The 12,763-nt window shown below is 53.4% G+C and overlaps 1 protein-coding gene across 9 annotated transcripts in view; it reads left to right on the forward strand.

The window, feature by feature from the left end:
• DNM2 (dynamin 2) overlaps positions 1-12,763 on the forward strand; it is an 86,588-nt gene that overhangs the window by 29,227 nt on the left and 44,598 nt on the right. For 8 of the 9 annotated variants that reach the window (XM_020902402.2, XM_020902401.2, XM_020902395.2 and 5 more), the window contains exon 2: positions 1,052-1,125. The exons of the other annotated variant lie outside the window; for it this stretch is intronic. In XM_020902402.2, the coding sequence (XP_020758061.1) occupies positions 1,052-1,125 (74 nt within the window). The remainder of the gene's footprint in view (positions 1-1,051; positions 1,126-12,763) is intronic. 9 annotated transcript variants of the gene reach the window in all.

Here is a 12,763-nt window from a genome sequence, read left to right on the forward strand (position 1 = left end):
ATAGCATATTTTTTTCTAAATAAATTACTTATTGAGGGATCATTTACATGATAGGAGATTCACCCATTTCAAATGCAGTGATTTTTAAAGAAACTTACAGTATTAGTAAACAGTACCACAGTCCAGTTTTAGAACATTTCCATCCCCCAGAAAGCTCACCACTCTGTTTGTCATCCCCAAGACAACCAGTGATCCACTTCCCACCTCTTTCAATTTGTCTTTTGGGGACATGAAATACATTGTAATTCTTTTTAAGTCTGTTTTTTTTTTTTTAATTTGTTAAAACATTCTGGTGTTTTAAAAAGTTTTTTGTTGGAGTGTAGCTGATTTGCAGTGTCGATTTAGTTTCAGGTGTACAACAAAGACAATATTCTGTTTTATGTTTCGGTTTTTTGGCTGTGAGGCAGGTGGAGATCTTAGCTGTGAGGCAGGTGGAGAGCTTAGCTGTGAGGAAGGTGGAGATTTTAGCTTACCGACCAGGGATCAAACTCGCACCTCCTGTGTTGGAATGCAAGGTCTTAACCCCTGGATCACCAGGGAAGTCCCGAAACAGCGTATTTTGTCATTAAATAACTTTCCTTTTATTTTAGTCTTTATATCGTATGTATGGGATTATATTACTTTAAAACATGTAGGTCAGAAATGTACTGATCTCTGTTGATATATGGCAGAAACCAACACAATATTGTAATTATCCTTCAATTATAAATAAAAAAACTGCAGAATATATACTGATCTCTTTTGAGTCTGGGGGAGATGGTCCAGGCATTTGTCAGGACAAGGGGCCTCTGAGCGTGCTGGGGCTGGCACATAGCCAGCCAAAGGGAAAGGGTTCCCTTTGTCACCAGCCTTCAATCCAGTCCCTCCCCTGTCCCTCCGTGGCCTCAGGACCCTCCAGGGCCAGAGCATTCCCTGGTGCCCTGCTAGGGTGGATGTCTTTGCTGAACTCACCCAGATTGCAAGAGGGGATTGCTCCACCACATGTGGTCACACTTCCTGCCTCCTGCTAGCCGGCCTCGTGAGTAATTTCTGTCCATTTCCCCTCCCACAGGGACTTCCTTCCCCGAGGTTCAGGAATCGTCACTCGGCGGCCTCTCATCCTGCAGCTCATCTTCTCAAAAACAGGTACGCTGGGGCGGCTGGCAGCCCACACAGGAAACAAGCGTGGCGGCTGTGCCCAGTGGGAGCCCGGGGGCTTCCGAGGCGTCTCGGGTCCTGGGTGGCCATTTGGGTCTACATTCCCTTTTTCCCGGTGGGCAAGGAAGTTGAAGCATGGTTCATTCAATGCCTCCACCTGCCCCAAGTATCAGCTGTGAGTAGGCTGCCGGGTGCCACATTTTTTGCTCTCTCGTAGATGATACGTTCTTGCTGGACACTTTCAAAATCAATAGCAGACACTGACACGTCAGCCCGAAAGGCTTTGGTGCACTCCCTTTGCAATAAGGACACCCTCTTGCACTCACAGAACCACACCCAAGAAAAGTCATCATTTCTGCATGTTCCCTTACCCCAGTCCATACTCGGGTTGTCAGTTGTACTCCAGATATCTTCCCTGGCTGGTTCCACAACTGCTGGGATCAATACCATGCTGCCTTTCATTGTCATGTCTACTCTTTTCATGAGAGCAGCATTCTCACCACTTCTTCTTGTTTTTAATCTTGTTTTTCCATTACTTCTTTCTGCATTACAGCACTGACTTTAGGGAGAGACCTGACCTGTTGCATGTAGAATGGCCCACATGTAGACTTTTCCTATCCCCCCCTCTGTGGCCTCTGTTCTTCCTACACAAGTCTGATATGACATGGGCATGTCTCCCAGGATGAAACCCACCTAGCTTCCTTGTAAAAGCATCTCAGGTCAGAGGCTGGAAGGGGTGAAAAGGGCCATTGGAGGTGGGACCTCTCTTCTCTCCAGAGCCCCCAGGAGTCTTCCCTACTGACCTGGAATGTCAGCCACAGCTGGTTCAGCACTTGGGGTGCCGGTGTCACCCCAGGCTGTGTTAAACACCCCCACTCTGGGGAGGCCGCTGACATATCCCCATTTTACAGATGGGGAAACTGAGGTTTAACCACCTGCCTTTCTGGTGGGCGCCAGACCTGGGATGGGCACCCAGGCAGGGTCAGACCTCAGACTCCACAGCTCAGCTGACCACAGTCCCGCCCTCTCATCTTCATTCACCCAATCCACAGGATTGCAGGAGGGTGTGACACTAGTGAGAGACGGCAACAGATTGGTCCAGTGGCAAGCCAATCGGCTGCCTCTTCTGGGTTCAAGTGTCCAGTCAGCTGTGCCAGGAAGGCCAGTGGCAGAGCCTGGATTGTGAGATGCCAGTGGGATCCGAGTCACATAGGGCTTGGTACATTGGTTTTCTGTTGCACATTCACTGGGTTGGTGGCCGAGGGTGGTGAGAATCTGCATTTTCAATGAGTTTCCAGGTCATGCTGATGCTTTTGCTGATGCTCTGCCTACACTGGGAAAACCCTCTGCCCCCTGGTTTGTGGGGACTGAGAGCTAATACTGCCCAGGTTCAAACCCTGGAGCTGTAGCTTACTGGCTGTCTGGCCCCTGGGGAGGGAGTGCCGCTCACAGCTGTGCTTCCTGTCTGGACAGTGAAGATAATAATAGTACTGCGTTTGTCAGTTGCTGTGAAGACCATGTTATTCAATACATGTACAGCCCGTAGAGCAGTGCCAGGCACGCTGCAGGCCCTTGCTGTGTGGTGCCATCCCAATGGCTTCAGCACAGCTTGTTGGGAGAGCAGGTTGGCTGGCTTTCTGCACTGGAAGGTCGCAGGCTTCGTCATGGCAGCAGGGCTCCCCCATCACCTCACCAGTGACTGTCACCCAACAGTGGTCCAGGGAGCACTGGGCTCCTGCCACAAGCTGGTCCCAGGCTGGGGCACAGTGGTGAGTAGGACCAGGGCTGCTGCCACCACCTGTCGCCTTTCCTGTTCTTTAATGTAATTAAATTAGTTATTTGTTTTTGGCTGTGCTGAGTCTTCATTGCTGCGAGAGCTTTTCTCTAGTTGCAGCAAGCAGGGGCTGCTCTCTAGTTGGGGTGCCCGGCTTCTCATTGTGGCCTCTCTTGTGTAGCACGAGCTCTAGGGAATGCGGGCTTCAGTAGTTGCCTCGTTCAGGCTTCGGTAGTTGTGATCTGCAGTTTCTGGAGCACAGGCTCAATAGTTGTGGTACATGGGCTTAGCCTGCCCCGCAGCATGTGAGATCTTCCTGGACCAGGGATCGAACCTGTGACCCCTGCATTGGCAGGCGAGTCCGTCACCACTGAGCCACCCTGTCACCTTCCCTCTTGATGCCTGTTAGTGCTGGCGGTCAATGCGGGGGACCCTTGGGTGGGGACCAAGAGGGAGACACATAGGCGTGGCCCTCCCCTGATGGAAGTGCGTGTGGTGGTGGTGAAGGGAGTCTCGCACGACTTCTCTGAGGAAGTGATGTGTGAGCTGAGGCTGACAGGTGCTTGGGGGTGTGTTGGGGAATGGGAACTCTCCTTCACAGCAGAGAGGGGTTGCTTGTGAAGACCCTAAGGCAACGATGCCCATTGTGGCCTGCTGGAGGAACTGAAAATTCCTTCTAGTGGCGGGGAGGAACGAGAAGCATGTGACAAGTGACAGTCCCGGGAGAGCACACATCTGCTCACAGCCTGACCCGGAATGATGTTGAAATCACCATTCCTGTCGTCCCACCTCACAGAGGAGCGAGCTGAGGCCACTTGCCTGAGGATACGCAGGGAGGCCGTCCTAAAAGCCCAGTCGTGAACTCATTCTTAGGGGTGGTTTGACCAGATCCTGTGGCCACAGGTGGAGAAGAGGCCACAGGGACCACCAGCTCTGGGGCAGGGGTCCCAGGAAGGGATGGGATGGGAGCCATGGCGATGAAGACACTGGTGAATCCTGTTGGACTCGGGGAGAGAGGCCCGGGGTGTCCCACATGGGCATGCTCCTTTCTGTGTCCCAGCTTGCATATTCCACCGCCACCCCCATCTGACCGTGGCATTCAAAGTCCCTTAATGCAGACGTGAGCTCGGCCTCGGCCGGATGCCAGGGAGGCAGTGTGAGCTCTCCGAGGGGCCCGGCCGACCCTGAGCTCAGCCTGTTGGGTACGACAGACATGGCGTTGCTGTGGCCAGGCTGAGGGGAGAGCGCAGGGGATTGTGGGAGGGTACATCAGGCGTTGGGCTTCCTTGGTGGCTCAGAATCCATTTGTCAACGCAGGAGACACGAGTTCCATCCCTGGGTTGGGAAGATCCCCTGGAGAAGGAGACGGCAACCCACTCCAGTATTCTTGCCTGAGAAATCCTGTGGACAGGAGCCTGTGGGCTGCAGTCCGGGGGGGTCACAAAGAGTCGGACACGACTGAGCGACTAAACAGCAACCACAGTATCAGGCACTGGCTCTGCTTTGAGCCAGGGCTTGGGGAAAACTTTCCAGCCGGGGCAGCAGCTGTGCTGTGAAGCTGTGAGATGAGGCTGGGGAGGGGCCGGGAGGCAGGTGTGATGAGGGACCCAGACACTGGGAACCTGAGTGGTGTTCCGGGCATGGAGAGACTGGCTTAGCCCACTGGCTGACTTGTGGAGGAGGGCCGGGCAGAGGCAGGAGGGTGGGTGGGGAGGCTGGGGGTGGGGGGCGGTGAGCCTGGTGCCAAGGGAGAGGTGTTGGGGCCCGGGCCAGGGTGGTACTGTGGGGGCAAGGGCAGAGTCTAGAGTGACCTCGAGGTGGGGAGCACAGGTCCCTGGACTGGGGGAGACACCTTACCCCTAGGGAGCAGGCTGAGTGCAGTGCAGGACGTGGTTGTGGCTGGGGCTTTTAGAGATTCCTGGCGGCCACGCAGGGCTGCAAGGCTCCCCGAGATGGAAGTTTTGTTCAGCTGGCCCTCAGAGACAGGACTTCAGAACCAGGCTGCCACCTCTTGCTGTCTGGGCCCTCCGTCGAGCAGCTTCCCTCTCTGTCTCAGCCTTCTTACCTGAGGTGAGAAGGTAAAATGGGGGTGGTAGTGGTGACTGCCTCGGGGCCCTGGCACCCCATGAGACTGGGGTGGCCATCGCCTCTTATGGGGTCTAAAGTTCCTGGTACTTTAAGGTTCTAATCCTCTGACTCCTGGGACTCCCCTGGTGATCCAGTGGTTAAGACTCCATGTTTCCATTGCTTCTGGGCCTTTTGGCTAAGATCAAATGAAGACTCCTTGCTTCCACTGCAGGGGGCACAGGTTCGGTCCCTAGTCTGGAAACTGAGGTTCCACATGCCACACAGCATGGCCAAAAATAAAACGAAAAACGAATTCTCTGACTCTTGCAGCGCACAGAGGTGCCCTACTTCTCCTGGTCCACACCGGTCTCAGTGAGCCATTATTTTAATGGGCTTAGTTTAAAAATTACCTCAGACCGCAGCCACCAGGAAGTTCAGTGGCTCGTAGGTGAACCCTGCTCCTCCTTGCGAACCACCCCTGGACCTCGTAAGCCCTGAGTGCTGGGGACTGTTCTCGTGTGGAATGTGCCCAATCAGGGCCTCCAGAACCTTCCGTCCCAGCTCTGACCTTGGCTGCTGCTCACCGGAGCCAGAGAGATGTCAGGGCTTGGCTCTTGGCCTCCTTCTTGAGGCTTCGTGGCCCCCTGGGACCAGGCTGGCCTCTGAAACCTCACTTCCTCCTGGTGCCCCAGTCTTGCTCCTCTTCCTCCAGACCAGCTCAATTGTTTCCGCCTCTGGACCTTCCTCCTCACTGCCAACCCTGCCTGGAGCACCCTGCCTCCTCCCCCTCCTCCTCGGGGTGAGCCTCGCCCCCAGGCCCCACCCCAGTCACTGCTGCCTCGGTTATTGTGCAGCGTATGTTGTCAGGCAGCATCCTGTTCTCCCGGTTTCTTTCTTGTTGTGGTTTTAAAAGGTTTGTTTATTTATTTGTTTTATTTGTTATTTTTTGGCTGTGCTGTCTGCAGGCTTTCTCTTGCTGCTGAGCACGGGCTCTGGAATGCGCAGGCTCCAGTCGTTGCGGCGCTCGGGCCCTAGAGCGCAGGCTCAGTAGTTGCAGCACCCAGGCTTACTTGTCCCGTGGTATGTGAAATCTTCCTGGACCAGGGATCGAACCCGTGTTCCCTACATTGGCAAACAGATTCTTAACCCCTGGACCACCAGGGAAGTCCTCGTATTTTGTTGATGGTCTGTCTCTCCGCTGCAACATCAGTTCTGCCAGGGCAGGGCCGCTGACCTGCTGTCCATCACTCTTCTCCCCGCCCAGCATAGGTTCTGGCTCCCAGGAGGTGCTCCATCAGCCCTGGGCTGGTGCCTCACCATGCCCTAAGGGCCGCTGCCATGTCCTTTCCCCTGTGGGAGCGCAGCCATAACTGTGTGTACAGCATCTTTCCCCACCTGCCCTGGCCGCAGCAGGGCCCTCTCTGTAAAGCCTGTAGACCTTGCAGCAGCCTTGTGTCTTCACGTGGAAAACAAGCTGGGAGCTGATGAGGGTCAGGTTGGTAGCCTGGGGCTGTCACCTTCTGCTGCTGCTAAGCTGCTCCAGTGTCCAGCTCTTTGTGACCCCATGGACGGGAGCCTGCCAAGCTCCTCTGTCCATGGGATTCTCCAGGCACAAATACTGGAGTGGGTTGCCCTTTCCTTCTCTAGAGGATCTTCCCAGCCGAGGGACCAAACTCGCGTCTCCCATGTCTCCTGCATTGGCAGGCAGGTTCTTTCCCACTAGGTCCACCCAGGAAGCTCCAAGGGCTTCTCCAGGTGTATTTGTTTATTTTCCCCACATCAACAAGCAGTTCTCCAGTTCTTAGTAGACTCTTATCAGGTGCCCTCCAGTTTAACTCAGTTCTTTTTTTCTTTTTTTTTTTTTAAGTCTTTATTGAATTTGTTACAGCATTGCTTCTGTTTTATGTTCTGTGTTTTTTGATGGGAGGCATGTAGGATCTTAGCTCCCTGACTAGGGATTGAACCCACCCCCTGCCCCCCGCATTGGAACGTGAAATCTTATCCACTGGACCTTCAGGGAAATCTGCAATTTAACTCAGTTCTGACACTCCCTCCCTGCAAGTAGCATCACATCCCACAGGTTAAGGGCTCAGTCCCACCAGACTGTCCCCTTGTCCCCGCTTCCAATGCCAACCCCAAGTCCAGGCTGTCACCTGTGTTTCTGACCCATTGACTATAGATCAGATGTTCCAGCATGCCCCTCCTTGGGTTTGATCAGTTTCCTGCAGAACTCAAAACATTTCACTCCCAGAAGGGACAGAGGGGACTGCTGCATGAGGCAAGGTGTGGGGAAGGGGCAGGGATTCCTCACCGTGTCTGAGCTCACACACACTCCCCCTGCACCTGCTCCCCACCCTGGAAGCTCTCTGAATGCCATCCTTTTGGGGTTTCATCAGAATGGTTGATGAAATCGATCCCATTAGTGCTTCAACCTCCAGGCCCCGTCTTCTTCCCAGAGGTCAAAGGATGGGGACTGTAAGATTCCAAACTTTTTTTTTTTAATTTTTGTTTATTTATTGACTGTACCACGTGGCTTGTAGGATCTTAGTTCCCTGACCAGTGCTCGAACCCTTGCCCCCTGCATTGGAAACTTGGATTCCTAACTCCTGGACCACCCTGTCCTGTGTCACTGTGGGGAAAGTGAGATGCTCTCTACCTGACTCTGGTCTTTCTGTCACCTCCCCAAGTCGTGTGATGATGCCTGACTCGCCCTGTCCGAGCCTGAGGGGCTGTGGCTGTTTTGTTTGTTTTTTAAATATTTTATGAAGTTTTAGCATACCAAATTCTTAAAGATATACAGTAAATTCTTTTTTTACTGTATCATACATCTCTCCTAAATTTTTCTCCTTTTGTTTTCTTTCTATACCCTTGATCATTTTTTTTTTTTTTTTTTTGGCTACACCACTCGGCTTGTGAGATCTTAGTTCTCAGACCAGGGATCAAACCCACGTCCCCTGCAGGGGAAGCTCAGAGTCTTAACCAGTGGACCACCAGGGAAGTCCCTGTCCTGTTTCACTGTGGGAAAATTGCAGTGTTAAATTAGTTTTTGAAATATTTTGTCAAATTTTAGCATCCCATAGTCTTAAAGACATACACTAAATGCTTTTTACTTTATCACACATCTCTCCTGTCTTTTTCGTTTTCTCTCTATACCCTTGATCTTCCCATACCACCTGGCTTGTGGGATCTTAGTTCCCAGACCAGGGATCAAACCCAAACCCCCTGCAATAGAAGCTCAGAGTCTTAACTGCTGGACCACCAGGGAAGTTCCTACTTCATTATTCTTAAGCAGTGCCAATCCCTCGAGGGCACCATCTTGAGGGGTGTGCCTGGGGGATGCCCGAGGTGGGAGATTGGCTGTTGAACACAATGGGGACCCGCGTGGGAGTCACAGAGTAGGGAATGCTCTCTTAGGCTCTGGCACCTAATGCTTTGCAGCAGGCCGCTCAGTAATTAAGTTTTAAGCCGTTACTATTCACTGGGTGCCAGGGAGAGCAGAGACTGGGACCGAGTCGCTCACAGTCCCCCTTGCAGCTCAGTCCCCTTCCGCAGCTCTGGCTTTAGGCAGGGATGCAGAGCAGGTGCTGTGTCCACATGAGGAGCACCTTGAAGGGCTGGGTGGTCCAGGTGGGCCTCCCCGAGCAGCTTGACCTGAAGGAGACAGCAAACAAGTCCTGGGCAGAGGGCTGGACCTCCTCCTAGGAGAAAAACTGCAAGTGCATTCACAGACCCCACAGGACGCAGGAGCTGGCCCCTCGGAGTTCGCAGCTCGACGGCCGGATGAGGGCTCTTCCTGCTGTATTCCAGGCCCGGGACCTGATCCCACACGCCTGGCCCTCCTGCCAGGGAAGCGCTCCAGGGCTGCAGTGGATGGGTGGTTGTTGGGGCTGTCCAAATGTTATGGCAGGGGCCAGAGACCCAAGGGACTGGCAGTGTTCTGAGCACGAGGAAGGGAAGGTTTGAAAAGGCTATAGCCGCTGTGGGGACAGAGAGACCACTTCTGTAGGAAGGCCCGGGGATCAATGCAGGCAGAGACCTGGCAGTGGCCAGGGTGGCAAAAATTTTCTCCAGCCTCCAAGCATTTATAGAGCTGTGGAGCCGCAGGCTGAGCACTCTGCCTGTTTGTCTTTTTTTTAATTTTGTTGGCATTTTTTAAAAAATTGTTTGGCTGCACCACTCTGCATGTAGGACCTCAGTTCCCGGACAAGGATTGCACCCGTGTCCCCTGCATTGGAAGTGCGGCGTCTTAACTACTGGGCTGCCAGGGACATCCCTACCTGCATCATATCTTAACTTTCCTCATGGGGAAACTGAGGCACAGAGGGGTAGCCTGGCCACTGGGGACACCCCTGTGCTTTATCTCCCTTAGACCCCGCTGGGTCCGGAGCCTCCTCAGGGCCTGGGGGAAGGTCTTCATTTCAGAGAGATGAGGTGGATACCACCTCTGCCCACCCCCTCTAGGAGGCCCGTCCTGGTTCCTGGTATGTTGGGGCTCTTGGCTGAGCTCCCCAGGCACCTGCTATGACTTGCTCATGCCAAGCCTGTCTCCCCCATCAGGCCAGGCTCCTGGCTCTGGGTTGGGCCTGTGTTGACAGGAAGTGCATTGGGAAGACGGCAGATGACCCAACCGGACCCTGTTCCTGTCCAGCCTCCTGGTGTCCCACTTGGTGACCGTGGGGGCGCTGGGCCACCTCCCAGAAGCGGAAGCAGGGGCCGTGTTGCCCTTCCAGCAGCATTTTGGTTGTGCATGTGGTTGCAGAGCGCCTACTGTGCGCTCAGAGCCCTGTGCCCCGGACACAGAACAGCACAGATTCAGATCCCTGCACTGTAGGTTGACCTTCTCCTGGGGATCAGAGGAAATGCACAGGCTGACAAGGTCCACCATATTAGAAGGTGGTGGGTACTTGGAGGACCCTAAGGAAGGGAGAGGGGAAGGCAACTGAGGAGCTCTGTTGTCTTACTTGGGAGTTGGAGAAGATGAACCCTGGAGAGAAACCTGAAGGAGGAGAGGAAGGGACCCATGTGGGTGTCCGCAGGCAGAGAGAAGAGCCAGTGCAAAGGCCCTGAGGCAGGAATTCAAGGGCTTGGAGTGAGAAACCAAATAAGCCCGTGTGGCTGGCGGGGCGTGAGTTGAGATCAGAAGTGGGGGGAGGAAACTTAGTAGGGCTCTGTGGTGTTGGTAAAGACTAGGTCTTATTGGGGTGAGGTGGGAGCTCTGGAAGATTTCACGGAGAGGTGGCCGGGCTCTGGCTTTAAGAGGGTCAGTGCTCAGGGGTGGTGGGAAAGCATGATTGTAGGAGCTTTCTTACCTTGGTCTGATGCTGGAGTCTGGCACATGGTCCTCAAGTGACGAGGAGCCCAGGGAGAGAAGGCAGGCGGTGAGGGATGAGCCTGGCTGACTCCTGGACCTTCCGCTTGGGCACAGAGCGTATGATGTCTGCTGTCCACTGACCTTGTGGGGAAGATGTCATGGCTTTCTAGTACATCTCCTGCTCATCTTTGACTCGCACAAAGGGGCTGGCAGAAGGGGAGGCTGCCAGCACCTGCTGGGTCCCCTAAACAGAACCTGGCTCTGACAGGAGAGGAAAATGCCAAAATGCAGGATGGCGTGCCTGGTGATGTGGAGTCAGGAAAGGCTCCCTGGAAGAGGCAGCAGGCAGGCAGGCCCTGGAGGAGGAAGTGAGCTGCAGCAGGCCTGGCAGGGCAGAGGTTTTGCAAGGGACAGCGCCCATGTCCTGGTCCCCAACCCTGTTCCTGTCTTCCATCCCCCTGCACTCCTGAAAGGGGAAGGGGTCTCTTGCGAATGCTGAGCCCTCGGCCTTGAACCGGAAGAGAACTGAGGTTTGCTGTGGGGGTTGGAGGACCGTTCCATTTTTGCAGGTGGCTGCAGGAAGAGCAGCTGAGAGTAGCCGAGGATTTCCTCCTGTTCCCGTGGAGGGCTGGAGCCCGACCGTCCTTGGGAACTGGGTCAGCTGATGGGGGTGGGGTGGTTGATGCCGCACTCTCCAACCACTCTCCTCAGTGCCTTGCTTCCCGGTGACCAGTGTCTGTATTGATCTGAGCCCACACAGTCCCCTGACCCCTGCAACGGAGGTTAGAGGTGCAGAGTCTGCCTATGGCCTCAGGAAGCCCCTGTGACTTGAGAGCCACTACCTGAAGACAGATTATCTGAGCTCCAAATCCCAGCTCCACTGGTGAACTTGAGCCAGCTTGCTTCACCCCCCTTTGGCCTCAGTTTTCCCATCTGTGATATGGGCATCGTGGAGATGCCTACCTGCTAAGCTGCTGATTTGTGAAGAGCAAATGGGACCACAGACAGGGCCTGGCCAGAGGAAGCAAGCATTTGTTAGGTGACAAATGGAATGACAGACCTTGCACTCATGACTTTCTGCTGTGTTATGCCTCCGGGCAGAGATTCTCGACCTGCCTGGCCTTTCTCTGTTGCAGGGCTCTTTCTCCATCCTTTGTTCTGATGCAGCTGTAGCTATGTCTGTGCTGAGATTTGTGTAGCCAGGTTTCCTCCTGGTGGACATGAAGGCTATTTCCAGTTTTTTATGCTGAGAAGCAGTGCACATCTTCGCATCTCTGTCATGAGCTAGCTCTTTAGGCTGTTTGCCAGCCAAACTTATTTCCCTCTTTGTAGCATCACTTGCAGGAGCCATGATCTCTGGGCCTAGAAGGTTCCCCCTACTCCAACATTTACTATGAAATTCAGATATATGGAAAAGTCAGAAATTGTATAGTGAACACCCATCAACTCAGCACCTGTGTCCTGCAGTAAAAGTTTTTTTTTCTTCCTGCTTTACCCACATCTCTGCTTTGGATTTCTCTACCTTGATGACAGGACCAGCACTGTCATTAGTCTGTTTTTTTTTTTTTTTTAATATATATTGATTTTATTTATTTATTTGGCCGCACCAGGTCTTAGCTGCAGCACGTGGGATCTTCATTTGGGGTGTGTGGGCTCAGTTGCCCCGAGGCATGTGGGATCATGGTTCCCCAAACAGGGATTGTACCCGTGTCCCCTGCACTGGAAGGCGGGTTCTCACTGGACCACCAAAGAAACTCCTCTAGTTACTTCTTTATTCCCCTTCATCTCAGTGTCAGTAATGGCTTTCAGACACCTCGGGCTTAGAAGGCCTGAAGAGGCCAGAAAGCATTTCTTCTGAGAGGGTCATGTCTAAGGGCCCCATGAACAGCCAGGAAGGAAGGAAGGATAGCGAGAAGGGCTTTGGTGAGGCCAGCCGTGGTGGGGGTGCCTTGGGGAAGGAGAATGGTGAGTCCCAGGGACATGCGCCGGGGATCTTGCTACCCTGGAGGGCGCTGGTGGCTTAGCATCCCATCAGGGCAGCAGCTTTAGCCTGTGACCCACACGAGGGAGGTTCTGTGTCACCATCCAGGACTATCTCATGTTTAACACCAGAGCAAAAGCTTCATCAGTCATCCATCCCAGTGCTCCAAGGGATGCAGGTCAATAAAGAATAAAGAGTAATTTCTGGTCACACCCAGCTGTTGGATGCTGGTTTTTGTGGGGCTTTTTATTTTTGTTTTACTTGTAATATGTCATGACTTAAACTATGTAGTTCTGCAAAATGCTTCATGAGAATGTGCATTCCACAGAGTCAGCATTTTTGCCACTTTTCACCTTGTGGAGTAGCCGAGGTCTAGAAGGGAGCGCTATCTGTGGGAGGGCCCCCCTCAAATACCTGTTAAGAGAATGAATCCATTGCTCCCCAGTTTCCTGGAGGGCCTGTGAATGAGTCTTCACTTTCTCTACTTGACAAA

This window comes from Odocoileus virginianus, chromosome 3 (genome assembly GCF_023699985.2).
Source record: "Odocoileus virginianus isolate 20LAN1187 ecotype Illinois chromosome 3, Ovbor_1.2, whole genome shotgun sequence".
Taxonomy (NCBI): Eukaryota; Metazoa; Chordata; class Mammalia; order Artiodactyla; family Cervidae; genus Odocoileus; species Odocoileus virginianus.